General features: G+C 47.1%; 4 protein-coding genes across 4 annotated transcripts; 3 read left to right on the plus strand and 1 right to left on the minus strand.

Annotated features, from left to right (window-relative positions):
* Positions 1–113: 113 nt before the first annotated feature.
* Positions 114–1,229, plus strand: BT62DRAFT_881205 (alpha/beta-hydrolase; the record flags this gene model as incomplete). The annotated part of the gene is made up of 7 exons (XM_043182658.1): positions 114–354; positions 413–447; positions 501–642; positions 691–777; positions 842–901; positions 951–1,118; positions 1,168–1,229. Coding segments are annotated over 7 exons (795 nt in total), but the record flags the coding sequence as incomplete, so codon positions are not given.
* A 2,682-nt stretch (positions 1,230–3,911) lies between these two features.
* On the minus strand, positions 3,912–10,026 carry BT62DRAFT_1031247 (P-loop containing nucleoside triphosphate hydrolase protein). Its single transcript, XM_043178338.1, has 25 exons — positions 9,832–10,026; positions 9,264–9,783; positions 8,652–9,217; positions 8,497–8,599; positions 8,320–8,451; positions 8,154–8,266; positions 7,960–8,095; positions 7,818–7,909; positions 7,523–7,766; positions 7,180–7,464; positions 7,067–7,132; positions 6,921–7,017; positions 6,575–6,870; positions 6,449–6,520; positions 6,082–6,394; positions 5,998–6,026; positions 5,881–5,949; positions 5,629–5,822; positions 5,266–5,577; positions 5,127–5,207; positions 4,947–5,078; positions 4,699–4,894; positions 4,574–4,647; positions 4,432–4,520; positions 3,912–4,381 (listed from the first exon to the last, which is right to left on the minus strand). Exons 1-25 carry the CDS (start codon positions 9,912–9,914, stop codon positions 4,251–4,253), a joined length of 4,425 nt encoding a protein of 1,474 aa, XP_043045390.1. The 5' UTR covers positions 9,915–10,026; the 3' UTR covers positions 3,912–4,250.
* An 810-nt stretch (positions 10,027–10,836) lies between these two features.
* BT62DRAFT_881591 (acetyl-CoA synthetase-like protein) lies at positions 10,837–12,822 on the plus strand (the record flags this gene model as incomplete). Its single annotated transcript, XM_043182676.1, has 8 exons — positions 10,837–11,148; positions 11,198–11,411; positions 11,461–11,586; positions 11,636–11,865; positions 11,918–11,970; positions 12,023–12,198; positions 12,247–12,333; positions 12,380–12,822. 8 exons carry the CDS (start codon positions 10,837–10,839, stop codon positions 12,820–12,822), a joined length of 1,641 nt encoding a protein of 546 aa, XP_043045391.1.
* Positions 12,823–15,458: 2,636 nt separating this feature from the next.
* BT62DRAFT_1071097 (uncharacterized protein) lies at positions 15,459–16,517 on the plus strand (the record flags this gene model as incomplete). The annotated part of the gene is made up of 1 exon (XM_043178724.1): positions 15,459–16,517. The coding sequence occupies one exon, from the start codon at positions 15,459–15,461 to the stop codon at positions 16,515–16,517; it is 1,059 nt and encodes a 352-aa protein (XP_043045392.1).
* Between the last annotated feature and the right edge of the window lie 96 nt (positions 16,518–16,613).

A 16,613-nucleotide genomic window follows, 5' to 3' on the forward strand; every position in this document is an offset into this window, starting at 1 on the left:
GGGATGCTTTACAAGGAAGAAGGAACCCACGACAGCCGGAGGTGATGCACAGAAATATCTGAGCCGGGCCGTAGATGCATTGAAAAGCTGCCACTGGATAGGAACTAAACTGTGCCTCGCATGCTATGACCGATCCAGTTCTTGCCGGTCCTCCAGGCGATTGTTGTTTGAATTGTTTCCCCCATGAAGGTACACCCCAAGGCAAATGGGTTCGAATTACAGATATCGAAACATACATCTCGAAGCCAGTGCGCGAAAGGGATACAAATCAAGTCATCATGTATTTTCCTGACGTCTGGGGAATCGATATATTCGTGAATGGGCAGCTTTTGGTCGACTACTTCGCTAGTCAGGGTCAGTTCAAGGTGGTCCAATGACAAGACGGTTCGGCTGACAAATCACCAAATCCTAGGATTTACCGTTCTCGCTTTGGACTACTTCAGAGGGGTGAGCTAGCGATAGTTCTCTTCTTGCTGCATTGTACTTATATTTCTGATTAGGACTCCATACAAAGGCACCGTAACAATCGTCATGACCGCACCACCAATCCGCAGTTCGACTATGAAGCATGGAAGCAAAAACATATGGCCTTTGCTGAAAGCAATGTACCGAAATGGATCGACGCGGTAGTTGAACACTTCGGTACGAGCCCATTTTTGTAACAAGAGGGGTGCGCTCTCATGTTGGCAGGTGGTCCTGACACGAAATATGCAGCTGTCGGCTATTGCTTCGGGGCCCCGTATGTTATGGATGGCCTTACAGAGGGCTCACTATTCTGTCAGTTTGCTGAAATACCGCTGGAGGGGTATCTGGGACAGTTTTTGATATCTTAATTTGAAAGGCGCCGGAGCTTTTGCACATCCTGCGTTTCTCAGTGAAAGCCATTTCTTTGCATGCGCCAGTGAGTCTCTTAGTGTATGACGCGGAAATCTTTCATCGATTGTTCGCAGAACCTCTCCTGTTATCTTGTTCCGAGGTAGACCATACCTTTCCTGCTGAGTCGCGACATAGGGCAGAGGCTATTCTTAAGGAGAAGCAAACACCTTACCATCTTCAGCTGTTTTCAAGAGTAGAGCATGGATTTGCTCTCCGTGGAGACATTTCTGATCCATACCAAAGTGAGTGGTATTCCCTTTCAATATCCATATGTATTCATGAATAAAATAGGATGGGTCAAGGAGGAGAGTGCTGATGCCATTGTCCGGTGGTTCCACTTCTGGATGAAATAACGAAGTAATGATTGAGGACGGCGTGCAGTTATGTTTATTTCACGAAACTAATATGACTCTTCGTCCGAAACGGTCTCGCTCACCGATTTCTTACAACGAAATCAGAAGTCGACCAAGGCGCTTGTGGTAACTAATACGTCGATCATTTACTCTACGTCTACCATGATTCTCATCACGAGCGCGAGTATCCGCTCTCAGCCTCCGATCGTCTTTCTGCAACTGAATCTTAAATGGCTCCCTGTGGGTTGTGGCCACAAGTGTGCCATGAAGAACGTCAAACCGTCTATCGTTTTATTGACCGTAAAGAACGGAAGAACCCTTCATACGTGAAACACTCAAACGAAGCATCTATAGATTTTCAAGGTCTGGGAGGTGCTCCAAGAGTATGTGTCTCACGATCTCTAGACATTAAAGCTTATTCAAGTCCAGGCAGGTGCAATTCGGAGAACTACTGAATGTTTTACAGGCCGTTCACATCTTCGTTAACTTCGAAACAGTTCTGGGCAATCATAACATGCATCCCTGTAGTAATGGATACATATTCGAATACATTCACTTATCTATTTGATTTTCTTTCCTTTTTTGGTACAATGCACCATTCTGCACATCTCAGCTTTTAACCACAACACTGATGTGAGTATCTTCTATATCTACCTCTGTTTGATTACATTTACTCATTATCTATGTAGTAATGTTACAATGTCCTATTCTAGTGCCCATTCTCTTCTGAACTCTTTCTCATTCATCATATTCATGCATCTATCTTGTTAAGTCCAACAGGTTATGGGCCCTGCTACCAGCATGTCCATGACAACTGAAATAAAGCTAGTCAGCACAACAAAACTTGCAGATGATGGATCAAACTGGATAGCATTTGAAGAGAAGCTCACCAACAAGTTCCTGGATAAGAGCCTTAGCTGGCATCTCTGAGGAACAACTCACAAACCCCTGTACCCTGTTGAGCACAAGGGAAACTTCTACTGGTCCTCCAACACTGCATTTTTAATCTCAACTCCAAATACACAGCAAGCTATGGCAGTTTAACCAGATGTTGCTATGATGGCAGGTAAGCTCAAGGTGAATATCACTGAGCTACACAACATTTGTGCTCACTGAAGTCATACCACCCTTCACTGCATGTATGTTAATGACTATATTGAAGAAATCAAGCTTGATCTTAACTCTAAACTGGAATTTTGTGAGACCTGTGTAAAGGTCAAAGCAAAGTGCAAGCCATTTCCCAAACAAGGCCAATATGAATATGTCAAAAATAGTAGTGACAAGGTCATTGGAGATCTAATGGGCCCAATATCTGTCATATCACTTGGAGGAGCTCACTACATCTGCATGTTCTGTGACCTACATACCCATGAATCAAAATCCAAATATCTATCAAAGAAATCAGGTACTTTTAGGTCATACAAATGTTACAAGATATGGACCAAGATCCACCAAGATGTAGAGGTCATCAAGATCCTTGGTACAGATCAAGGGGGAGAATTCACTAGTGATTAGTTTGGTCAGCATCTCAAATCAAAGAGAACCATTCAGCATCTTACTGTGCATGATTCTCTTTAGTCAAATGGGATTGCCAAATGTTCAAACAGCCATCTGATGCACACAACCAGAGCTTTCTTAATCAGTTCAGGGTTACCAAAATACCTCTGAGCTGAAGCTCACCAGCATGCTGAATGGATCTACAACTGCACCTCAACAAAAGCAATCCCATCAGAGAAAATCCTATTTGAGATAGCAACTGGCAGAAAGTCTAACATCTCAGGTCTTTGCCTATGAGGATGTCAATGCTGGATCTGAGTGAAGATACCAGAAAAGCTTAGAGAGCACACTATTGAAGCTTGTTTTGTGGGTATTGATACCAAAGCCAAGGGCTGGAGGATTTATCTACTTCAACAAAAATGATCTGACTCCAAAACCATTCATAGTTGAGGGAGAGGATGAAGATACCAACTCTACTGTCTCAAAGTCATCAACTGCTTCTCAACTCTTTGAAAATCTGACAGATGAACCACAAAAAAAAATGTTGGAATTAATAAAATAGATGCATGAATGTGGTGAACAAGAAAGAGTTCAGAAAAGAATGAGCACTAGAATAGAACATCATAACATTACTACATAGATAATGAGTAAATGTAATCAAACAGAGGTAAATATAGAAGATACTCACATCTCAGCATTGTGGTTAAAAGCTGAGATGTGCAGAATAGTGTGTCATATCAAAAAAGAAAAGAAAATCAAATAGATAAGTGAACATGTTTGTATTATACTAATTCTACATCTAACACACTCTCTCAAAATGTATATGATTCACTTACACAATGTCTAACACCTCTGCAAACTTCTTGAACTTTGGGTGAGCCAATGGCTTTGTAAGGATGTCAGCAATCATGTCATCAGTTGGGCAATACAGCAACTTGATATGGCCTTGCTCAACAGTTTGCCAGATAAAATGGTATTGGACTCCAAAATGCACTTTCTATTGCCAAGGATTCAGTATTCCATGAACAAATGAAGCACATTGGAGTCTGATACCATTTCATCTGGCAAACTGTTGAGCAAGGCCATATCAAGTTGCTGTATTGCCCAACTGATAACATGATTGCTGACATCCTTACAAAGCCATTGGCTCACCCAAAGTTCAAGAAGTTTGCAGAGGCATTAGATGTCATGTAAGCGAACCATATATGTTTCGAGGGGGAGTGTTAGATGTAGAATTATTACAATACGAACACATTCACTTACCTATTTGATTTTCTTTCCTTTTTGGGTATGATGCACCATTCTGCACATCTTAGCTTTTAACCACAATGCCGAGATTAACGTTACGATGTCCTATTCTAGCGCCCGTTCTCTTCTGAAATCTTTCTCGTTCACCATGTCCGTGCACCTACCTCGTTAACTCCAACATCAATCATCTATTTAACTCGCACCAATCGTATGTTCTAAGAATCGTAGTCTATTATGCAACGACGTCTCCATGTCGCCACCTTTGGGTACAGTCTCTCACAGAACCTGGTTTTTGTGAAGCGCGTAGAAATGTGAATCAGGACGTTGCAGTAAATCTTTTGGTGACCCCATCTCTACGACACGGCCGTTATCAAGGACCATCACTTTATCATAATCGACAATAGTAGCTAACCCGAGTATCAAATCAATTCAGAAAATGAAGAAGATGATGACTCACAGATGCGATGGGCAACGGAAATGACTGTAGCTTCCCGCAAACTATTGTGTAACACAGATAGCAGCCGCTGGTCAGTAGAAGTATCCATACTACAAAGGGATCATTCTAGGAAAGCGTGTACTGGCGATGGTTGTTAGCTCACCTCGAAGATGCCTCATCAAAGACCACGATTTTGCGCTTTTGCAAGAGAACCCGTGCTATGCAGAGGAGTTGACGCTGAAAACGTGCTTCAACAGCGGAATGCGTACAAAGTCCGAACAAGCCTACCTCTCCGGCGGAAAATTGAAGCCCATCAGCCGAGACCATAGCATCGAGTTGACCTTCGAGACCTTCGACTAGCTTGCGCATGCCGACTAGCTCAAGGGTTTCCCATATCTGTTCATCTTCCACTTCCATAGAACATCCAAGAGTCAAATTGTCTCGCATCTTTGCATACAATAAGAAAGGATCTTGTGAGACGGTGCTAGGATGCCAAAGTTAATGCTTGGTGGGTGTAAGAAACGGTATGACGGTACCTGATGGCCGACCGTAACATCTCAATAGGTACGGTCGCTAGGTCAATACCATCTATGAAGATCTGGCCGGTGCAAAGTCCCGTAGTGCCAAGCCCTTGGAGCAGAGCGAAAACAGTGCTGCTTTTACCACTCCTATTATAATTGTCAGCAGCAGACAGCGTGTCAAGAGGAACAATTTACCCTGTGCGTCCACAAATACCTAGCTTTTCGCCACCCTGAACTGTAAAGCTAATGTTATGAAGAACAGGATCCAGGTTTTCTCTACATCAAAATGAGACATCAGCAACGTCCGACTTGTATTAAAAGGAAATCTACTGACCCGTATCGTAGACCCACATCACGGAATTCGATGGAACCGAAAACGGGCCATTTAGAGCCAGGCGGCTGTCTTCTTTCGTCTGAGAACGATTCAGGTTGAAGGCCGTCCAACTCGAAGAGCCGTTCTACTGAGACGATTCCATTCTCAACGCGGGTATAAGCCAATAGTAAGTTGATTAGACTTTGCGCAAGGCTGACTAGCTGGGAGAGCGCAACACCCAGGTAACCTCCGGATGTAGAGCCGCGCAACCCAACCGCAAGACCCGCAATGGCAATGGCTACACAAGCCGTGAGCAGGTTCAACGAAGTGCGTCTTTCGAATGATTAGACCAAAAATGGCTTGTCTATAAGATGAAGAGCTTACAAAAATCGGATTCCTGCGTAACGGTAATACATTGGAACCTGTGAACGATCGAGATGGTATATGCTCATGTCCTTGAAGAGCTTCTCCGAACGGAACGCCCGAATCGTTATCAGGCCAGACAAGGTTACGGTAAACGCGGTGTACAGCGGCGTTTTGGAGCTTAACGTCAAGCGTTGTAGTTGTCTTGAGGTAGCCTGGGAAATGAAATTCAAAATGAAGAATGTTTCCAAGACCACGTGTCCGCGTCCCTACCAGATATACTTTCTGCAGACCCCAATAGATAACACCTAAGAGTGGGACAGATATCGCGAGCCAAGGTACCTACAAGAAATTTAGCTTGGGTCACAACGATGGAATCTTTCAACTCACAGCAATAAGAATGAGGATCACAGCTCCCACTAAATCGATATAATAAACACGAGGTTGATATCTCTGAAATGCCACATAACGCACCAACGTAAACGGCGGTGAAAGTAAAGTCCTGTAGAGCCCTTGGAAAGGCGAAGTCGGCTATGAACATATCACTTGACCATCGGTTCTGCAACTTCGCCAAAGGTGTGCGTTGGAAGTATGTGACTGGAGCAGCGAGCACGGCTGACAATTGCTGAGCGTGAATGATCAAGGAGGCGCGGGGCACCGTAACTTGAGTGTACATCCACATGGTCATGAATGATGTCAAGAAGCAAGTTACGGCAAACGCGGCATAGCCTCCAAGCCAGGGCCCGTGCGAAGTGGTATTACTCTCGGACCACTCTTTGAGTAGGATCTAAATAAGCACGTCAGATACTATACAGTAGAACGAGCCAATAGAACCATCCACCTGCAAGCCAATCTGCATCGCTGTGTAGATTATAAGACACGTCAAGCAGAGTGCTAGCCTATTCCAGCCGCACTGAAACAGTAAATCTGAGCATACATGCCAAGCCTGGCGTAAAGAGTCACCCACTGCTTTCATGTAGAATCCATATGTCCCCCAGGATGTTGAACCACGAACACCCTTCTCTTCTTCATCAACCTTTCTTTCGGCTGTTTGGCTTGGCTTTTTGACCTCTTGCTCTTTAGTGGGTACATTGCTAGCCTTTGCTTCTTCCTTGACTTCCGCCTCCTCGTCTTCGACCTTTTGCTGTCCGATGTATTGAGCAACATCAAGGTCTCTGTCATGTAGTTCGGAAAGTCTGCCCTCCGCCACGAGCGCACCAGAGTCAAGAATGACTATATGGTCGGCCGATGCGAGGTGTTGCACTGCGTCCGGCATAAACAACTGAAGACAGACGCCGGTAAGGTTGACGTACGATTGTGCGTGACGAGCACGACTGTCTTCCCCTTTCCCCGCAACAAGCCATCTTCACCGAGCAGCCGTGTGAATACAGAAACCGCTGTGTGGGAATCCTAAAACCAAAGTTACAAATATCACACGAGCGCCATTGGGATAACTTACCAGAGCCGAGAAACAATCATCGAGAAGAGTGATATCACATTTGGCGTACACAGCTCTTGCTAAGGACTATCGTTTGATGAATACGGTATCCACAAAAAGGTGGTACCACTCACTACGCGCTGCTTTTGTCCACCGCTAATGGAACCAGGAGATATCTCGGTCATATCACCATTAGCCATACGCGCCAAATCAGGGCGTAGCGCGCAAGCATCCACCACCGTCTCATACCACTGTGGATTGAATTCGTTGTCCAGAACAATGTTCGAACGCACAGTCGTGGGCCATACAAATGCCTCTTGAGGTGCATATGCTATCCGGCCTTGGGGTAGAACGCTGGAGCCTGCGCCTTCTATGAAATATGTCTCTCCAAGAAGAGTTTTGAGGAGAATCGATTTTCCCTGATTCCAAAAAATATATATTTATAACTACCGGCGGAATGAGATATAAAGAACTTACGGCACCGACAGGTCCTACGACCATGCTCAAGCTGTTGATATCGAATGATATATTGCAGTCTGATATCAAGGCCTTTCCATCCTTTCCTGCAGCAATCGTTGCGTGCGACAGCATCATTCGGGAAGCACCGTAGGCGTTGAGAGAAATATCACTCTGACGTTTGAGGTCGCTTTTTTCATCATCTGTGAAGTTTGATTCTGACAAGATGTCTTGCTCGGTGAGACTAGTCTTTTCAGGGAGTGACCTGTTCAGTGAGATATTAGTAGGTGTTCCAATGGTTTTTAGCCTGACGTACAAAAATACGGCTATTCGTTTCATGCTGGCAAATGATGCGAGTAAAAGCGGGAAGCAGTTACCAACAGTGCTGATTGGCAAAGTAACAAGATTCTGCGACCTTTTCGTCAGTATCAATCTGTTAAGCTGGTGAAAATACTCACAACCACAGTCAATATAGTGAATAGGGTTTCTGGATAAAGATCCTCCGACTTTATTCCAACGAAGGTCCCTAAAGCGGCGATGCCGGCGAAATTGATCGTCGCAGATGATAAGACGCCTACGATGACAAGGCGTGCACTGTGAAAACAGGTACATTGAAAAAGAGCGCAAGGAAGTAACGGACGCAAATCCTCACTAAAATGTCTTGAGAAAGCCTATTTCTCTGATTCTGACAGGTTCAATCCACTTTGGCATCGTTGGTTCGACGGCAAGAAGTTTTACTGGAATAATTTGCGACATGACTGATGTCTGAAAAATATTGACAACAAGACGCGCATCGATAAAACGACACCATTACATACCAGAACCTTTAGCCTATCCTGAGTGCTTCCCATCCAACGTTTTTGAGCTTTAGCGACGTGGTTTCCGATATGGCTTGTGATGACGAAGAATCCGACCATAATCACGATGGGTGGAATCATCGCAAAAGAAGCCTGAATAAATTAGACAAGGAAATCTACGGACCGACACTGGTATACCTTGAACCATAAAATAACAGCTGCCACTGCTATTGAAATAAACGCACTCCATAGTTCGTGGAAGAACGCAATTCCTTCGCATACACGCTCGACATCGACGGACCTAATAAAGATGACGTCATCAACAAGAAAACAAATAAGGCAAGAAGGCGCACATGTAGGTTACCGCAGTACCACGACCCTCACTTTCTGCTACCGAGGCCGAAAGTCGCATTGACTTGTCAAATATGACGCCGACTAAAGCTGCGCGATATCGGACGACCATTGTGTACACCTTATCCCAGTAAACGGCAGTGGATGATGCTATGGCAAGGTATACGATGGCATATGCACCAACTAAGCCCCAGCCATGAGCCGGGTCGTCGCGCGCACCATTCGAATTGGTGTACGAGTCTACAAAAGCGAGCATCGACTCTACAAGGAATGGCTGCGTAAATGTTGTGGCTATCAGAATGCATTTGGGCACTACTGGCGCGAGGAATTGGGAAAGGAACGCTCTCATGGAAGGAATGAATATCGGAGTACGAGCGGCGCCTTTTGAGCGGGAAAGGGCCTTGGTCAGTGCTGCATTTGCCGGTACACCAGACAGGATGGGTGGAAGACCGAAGGCGACCAAGTCATCGAGGTCGAAGGCTCTTTTGAATCCTCCAATGAGAAGTGGAAAGAGATACACGAAAAAGAGCCTTGACAGTATCGAGGAGGTTGTTTCTAGGGCCGTGGGCTGGATGGCGTCAGTATTATTCCAGTCGATATGCAAGAATTCTCACTTTATTGGCTTCCCGCAGGAATCTTCGCTTCTGAGCAAGCTCAACGACGAGGTAACACGTCCGCGCGACAAATGACACGACAAATAGCGCAAAGAATTTTGCATGAAGGACTCCGGCGGTAACATACGTTCGCAACTGGGTTGCGGCAAAGAGCACAGAGAGAAAGAGATATAGTCCAATGAGAGTGCTAGGAGCGAAGCAGCGAGTGTGATGAAGGTAGGAAACAACCGACAGGCAAATCTGTGCTGACATAAGTTGATTAGATTCTTCCGGGCTCTGCACACTCACCGCCGCAACGAGTTCAAGCGCGTATCCAACTGTAGCCCATTTTCCCCAGCCATCTCGTGGCACATACGCAAGAGTCGCTGCGAGGACTGCCACCAGGATGGCGCCTAGAACAAGTTTCACTGCCGAGAGGAGGTCGATTGTGCGGCGAGTAACTTGAGGAGATCGCACGAGGCTGACAGCATGAAATGTACCACAGAAGATGAATATTGCTGCAGGAAGGATCGACATGAATCTAAAACACAGTGAGCTTGTTTTCCTTCTTTAACCCTACAAAACTAACCTGAACTGGAAGCCCAGCGTAAGATCCATGTGCCTGCATGGTGAAGCAGGTCCAAAGGAGTCTTCAGCGCATATCTCTTCCATGATGGCAGAAAAAGAGTGCTGCAAGATAACTATGCTGCGAAAGTTGGGAGTTTGTAGAAATTTCCTCCGGGTGGATTCTCTGATAAGATGCCAAGATTATCTGATAAGGCAGAGGTACTATCTGATTTGATGCCACATGTCTTCTACAACGCCGCCAACTGATCCGCGTTTTTGTCCAGTTCGCCCATTCGTCATTGCCTACTCAATACGCTTAGGGCAACACTAAATAAAAAGGTCCTTCTGGTGACCGGACGATGACACTTGATTCATGACTTCGTTCAAGAGCTACGTTTTCCATCCCCTCCCTGACCTCGGCTCGCTACGTCGTCTTCCGTCATCAGGACCATGTAGCATCGCCTACAAGATCTCTCCTGGCCTTTCCAAACGCCTTATCTCTCCCGATGGACGCCTCTCACCAACTGCACAATCTCAGCTTCGTGCCTCCTTTGCCAACATGCTAATGCGATACCTGGATCGTCAGGACTATCTCTTCGCAGAAACGTCTGTTACATATTTACAAGATCCTGAAGGCGTCCTATTGCGCCCCATCCGTGCCCGACTGGAGCTAGAGATCGCGCCGACGTGGAATAGTTTCGTCCGGATGCTTACCACGCAAGCTGATAGTGTCGACGAAGAAATGTGTTTAGATGACGCACGACTAGAATTGGGTATCGTCGATGAACAGAATCCAGTTCGCGCGGTTTTTGTGTGGAATGTCCGAGACGTCGGAGATGACGCCTTTTTGCCAAATGGCATTATTTTTGGAGCCCACATCGACAGTTTTTCCGTGGTAATTGATCTCCTCGCAGACAGCGCGTTGATATGCGCCTCTACCATCGAAAATCTCGCTGCTCAAGTTAGCGTAACCCTCGATGCCATCATCAGCTTCCCCGATTCCCCTCCAAAGACGCCCGAGGATGTCATGCCTCCGCCATTACTTTCATGCGCGCCACGGACATGTGATTTAGACCATGAACACCTTGTCCTTGAATGGTTGTTCGACCATGCGTCAAAGCGTCCGGATGCCGTAGCCCACGAAATCTATGCTTCCATGGATAAACCCCCGTTCCTGCTGACCTACGGCGAGTATAACCGGCAGAGCAACATTCTCGCCCGCTGGTTAATCGCGAACGGTATCCATCTGGAGGACAAGGTAGCTCTATGTAGCCCGAGAACGCACAATTTCTATGTCATCATGGCTGCTATTTTGAAAGCTGGGGGTTGTTACGTTTCGGTATGTGCCAATTGAGCAAACATAATGCCTCTAACACTCTTTATTTTAGATCGACCCAGAGTTACCAATCGAGCGAAAGCGTTTCATTGTAGAAGACAGTGGTGCGCGTCGAGTCTTTTCTGCTCCTGAAGATACGTCCATCTTTGGCGACGCGGCAGTCCCTATAACAACGGCTTTCATGGATCAGCTGGAATCCGACTTCAACGATAGCAATATTTGTCTTGCGACACTCTCTTCTCTGGCCTATCTTCTCTATACATCTGGTACTTGAAAATAGTTGATCCGTAACATCATCAACTCATATCTTTTCAGGTACTACTGGAAACCCTAAGGGTTGCCTTTTAACTCACCGAGGACTGTATTGGGCCATGGATGCCTTCTGCGCTCTACCGAAACTCGTCACGAATCCTGATACCGACAAACGTTTGGCTTTAGCATGTAAGTCCCTCTTCGAGGGTGTATCTTTCATCGTTAACATAACGAGCAGCCACCGCATTCGACGTCCACATCTCCGAAATTGTGCAAAGTTGGTGCCTCGGCACGCGGTTGGTCAGCGCGCCACGTTTTGAGCTTTTAACCCAGTTGCGTCGGCACATCATCTCAATTGGTGTGACGCACATCGGTATGGTGCCAAGCATGATCGAAGCCTTGCTGGAGAGTCCGGACGGGTTACCCATAAAGTATCTCGTTTCAGGGGGCGAGAAAATCACAGATTCGGTCAGTCGAATTCTGCTCGTTTATCAGACTTATCTTAACGATTGTTTTCTAGCTACTGAAGAAATGGTCTGCGAGACCTGATTTGGTTCTTGCTAACTTTTATGGGTGGGCACCTGCAATGACCGGGTTTGTGACCAGATGCTAAATTACCCTTTAGTCCGACAGAAGTCACGATTGGCTGCACTTCAAGGCAGATAGGCATGAATGATCGCAAAGAAAACATCGGAAGAGCTTTTCCCTCATGCTCCGCGTATGTCGTTGATCGTGATCTGAATGTGGTACCGTTGGGATGTCCAGGAGAGCTGGTCATAAGCGGGCCTCTCGTTGCGCGCGGTAGGACGCTTTTCCATACTCGTCTAGGCCCTTATTGACGTGCTACAGGTTATCACAACCTCCCTGACGTAACATCGAAGGTGTTTATTGATTATCCTAGTCCGGGATGTAAGGCGTACCGTACGGGTGATCTAGGTAAATCGCGTCCTCGCGTAATCTATATCTCATTGACGTTACTCAGTTCGCATGATGCCGGATCACTCCATCGAAATCATGGGTCGTATCGATAGCCAAGTTAAATACCGTGGGGTACGCATCGAAACGGAAGGGATATCTTCCATACTCCAGGCTGCCGGCGATGACAAGCTCGCCGTTTCGACTTTCATCACGACCCATCCTGCAGTGGGCGCACAGGAGCTCCTCGTCAGCTTCTTCGCCTTGGGTAATGATGTCTCTGTTGTCGACCGTCGTTCCTCTATTCCTTCGTTGGTTCAGACAGAAGAAGCGAAGACGCTGGTACAAACCCTGAAAGCGGCCGTTCAGGTACAGCTTCCGGCTTATATGCGACCAGCGTATATTCTTCCTGTTGAGTTCATACCACTGAGCTTGAATGGGAAGACGGATACCAAGGTTCTGGAGCGTATTTTGCGCAGCTTGGATATGCAGGCGTTGTTGGGGAATTAGGGGCAGTAAGTATGTGAGAAAAGCGATTTAGTACCAAACTAAAGCAACCTAAATATTACAACCGTTTATTTCATCCCGTATTTATGTCTAGACTGTCAAGGATTTCCATGCTCAGAAAGCATCCGATGGAGATGAAGTACATGCCATCAATTAATTGTGTCCCAATATCAGTTCTGAAAGAGGTGTCAAGAAGGAAAGAAGGAAGGGGAAGAGAGATGTACTGTTTTTGTCCAAATGAGTCCGGGCCGGCAGTCTGGTCTCAACTACGACAATCACTTCATGAACGTTCGGATGTTCTACAGCCCAGCAGCAACAGACTAGTCTAGATTCCAATCACCCAAACTTGGGCTCGCGAGGGAAATGGGGGCGCAGGAATGAACGAGTATATCAATTACTCGCTGGCGTAGCTTGATCTACCCATTGGCAGGTTCGGTCAGCATCGAGCGAGAGGAGGGAATTCAGCCGTGGTGCGTCAATCTCAGCTGCAATGTTGACCCATCACGCAGAGAGCAGACTGATGCCCTCAGCCGGCTGGCAACAACTTCTTGTCCAAGCGCGCGCCTCTTCTCTAACGCAAAAATACTGCCAGTTACCGACGTCTTCGACCGCAAACACCGTATTGGAGACCACTAGCCTTCACGCTGGCTGCCGTACACAAGGGTGAAGTAAGTACAAGAGGATATGTATCGGCCTCAGGCCAGGGCAACGTAATCATTATCAAAGGAGCTCTAGCGCTTCATACATCCTCTCGTATTCGAAAAACGTTTACATCGTCGTTCGCCTCTCCCTGTATCGAGCATACGGGTAGAATTGGCGATGATTCAGCCATTCCTCAACGATATGCTGGTTCATGTCAGATCTGAAGTAGATGACCTGCGACCAGAACTGGATATCACCAACGTTCTGCATATTTTGCGCAGCTTGGATACGCGGGATCTGTTACGTAGGGGAATTAGGGCGATAAGTCGGTTATTTAATCATTGCCAGAAACCCAACTTAGTACCGAACTCGAGGTATCAAAACACTATTCAGAATCATCCCGTATTTCTATCTAGACCATCAACGACTCTGCACTGCCAATAAGAGCACCGGTGACACCGTCCAGACGAGCAGCGACGGTGTCCAAAGTCCCGCCTAACCCGTCCTTGTCTTTGAAGATCAGTTCGGTGTTCTCCGATAAAAGAACCAGGATATTCGCGGGATTACTTCTTAACCGATTCCAGGGTAACGTCCTACTTCTCCCTGCCATCGGAGAACAAAGGAAAGTTGTGATACGCAGGCCCGAAAATATGGGACATAGTATTTGTTCAACGGCCGACCACTGAAATCACATCTGAGCCTCGGCCTTGTACGGCTCCGCCGTTTCCAGACCGTAAGGGCCGCCTACCTCGCTTGCGTCACTGAGAGTCTCGTCGACAATGATATGACTACCATGCAGACTCATCACGGTGTGTGTAGGATTATAAATGACTTCAGTGCCAGACTCCCCTGAGATAAGCCAAGACAGCAAACAGAGGCCTTCGGCCCCCTACTTATACATGTACAAATACGACGTACCGTGAATCCCAATCCATTTAGTTCCCTCTCCGTCGTTAAGGTTGTTACGCCTCTCGTTCGCTGACATACCGTTCTCTTTCGCCTCCTCCATCTTTCTTTGACCCACCCACCTACTCCCTTCAGTGTTTGGTGTTGCCGGATTTTGGTCCTTCCGCTCTCTGGTTCACCGAGCGCCCGGGACTGGAGACTTTGCGACGGGGTCCCGACTCTGGGACCCCCGCAAGTCAGCCCAGATCCTCACGCCGCGACCATCTCAGGCCGATTGACTCCAGTTTTTACTTTCGCCAAGTCCCAAGTCCCAGACACACCAACCGGATACAGCAGTATACGGGCACATACGATACCTATTTATCCCTCCCAAGCGACACTTGGCTTATCCACTGGCAAGATCAATTTCATGTTATTTCCTGCTTAAGCTATATTGAACTTGAGGCAGTGTTCAGGTCGTCGGACCGCCGGAGCGTCTTCATCATCGAAAGGGCCTGGAAACAGCGCCCTACTCCCTCGGCTCTTCATTCAGAATGAATGAAGCGAAAGGTCCAGGGATATCCGTCCAGTGCTCACAGCGTTGATACGACGACGAGGCCAGGACGGAGTTAGCGGAGCTGTGGCCCACCTCGCTCTAAATTTAGTTGTTCATGTGATCATCAACGACACGGCTATCCGCGATATCTGCCAGTTTTCAGTTTCTTCTATACCCCCGCACCGCGTTCAGTCAGCTTTCCTCTTCAGAGAGGGCAAATTTATTGAGATATCTGGCCTGGAAGTACTAGAAATTTATCTCTGCCGAGCTATATGGTTCCTACGCGCCTAGGTGTGGCTGTTATTCCCGGCACTATGGCAACTCTCCACTGGCATGGTCGCACGAGTATATATACCTATCCTCGGCCTTTGTGGTGGGATTTAACTCACTCTTGAGCTCAAGCAACGCGAAAAGACCTGAACAAGTACGTCTTTCTTATTTTCACTTTTGTTGATTCACGATATTTGCGGTGTCATTTCTTAGCCCTTGCTGGACAAGGATAACGAACGGTATCTTTACGAGTAATCACGACCAACCACGATTATATCAACAATTAATGGCTTCAAAGGCCATCCAGAGGGCTGCTGGGAGGACAACGCCTACTATGAAAGGCTTAACGTCCCCCACATCCATTCTGAAACGGCCACCACCTCTAGTCTTGTCACCAAACCCATTCCCATTCGCAACAAGCGCTACGGTGGTCGTTTCGCCAAGCCTAAAGTCGCCACACGTCCATTTTCCTCCATCCGCTTCCCTCACCTCAACCTTCGCCACCCATTCGCCAGATTCTTACGATCGCACGGCTATTATCGTATCCCCTAACTTCCTTGAGCTTCCTGGTCGAGGAGATAGGGTATATTCGCCGACCTTGGAAGCTTCCGGATCCCACGATAAAGTGCTTACATCGCCTTTGGAGGACGGGCCATTCCAAGGGGACATCGGTCTCGATCCTCCAAGGCGATCTAAACGCAGATCAATCCTTAGGCAACTAGATGTACCGCAACGATCTCCCGTCAACCTCGCGAAGGCTCTGAAGACCTACCCGCGTTCTCCCTACCCAACGGCTAATTTTATCGGTCTTGATGTCGATGCAGAAGACTCAGACGCTGGAGCACCTCGTCCCCAGAGAAGCAGCTCTGTTTGTGGAGTAGTGACTCTTTTTGACACAGGGAAGAGAGGTAGGAAGGAGCCCCGCTCGCCATCTTCCACGTCTCTTCTCTCATCTCCATTGGATGGGGAGTTTATTCTTAGCCAGCCGTCGACGTCGCTTCGTCAAGAGTTCTGGCAGTCTGTCTCATTGAGCGAAGAACAGGGACACGATGTGGCGTCGACACCTAGGGCCTCCGAACTGCCATTCGTGTTCGCAACGCAGGACGGGCAGTTATGGTCCCCAGGCATTCCCAGGCATGGTGACCACTTGATCACTACTCCGACTGTAACCGATAATAAGGCATTGTCGAGAGTCATGTCTCCCAAGCCAGATGATCCCTTTGCTGCGTTCCCTTCCTTCTCTTCTGTACTTTTGTCTAGTGGGGCGAACGGTGGTGTCATTACTTATCCTCCGCCTGTGATAACTGTGTCGGAGAAAAGGCCTCGGGCATTGGCGAACGAATGACGAACGTCGAAGTAATGTACTATCAATTGTTTTGTTGTTTTGTGCGTGTTAACGCATGCTGTCTGTATGATTGAATCCTGGGTAATCGTTGCATGT

This window comes from Guyanagaster necrorhizus, assembly GCF_019112545.1.
Source record: "Guyanagaster necrorhizus MCA 3950 unplaced genomic scaffold BT62scaffold_2, whole genome shotgun sequence".
Lineage (NCBI taxonomy): Eukaryota > Fungi > Basidiomycota > Agaricomycetes > Agaricales > Physalacriaceae > Guyanagaster > Guyanagaster necrorhizus.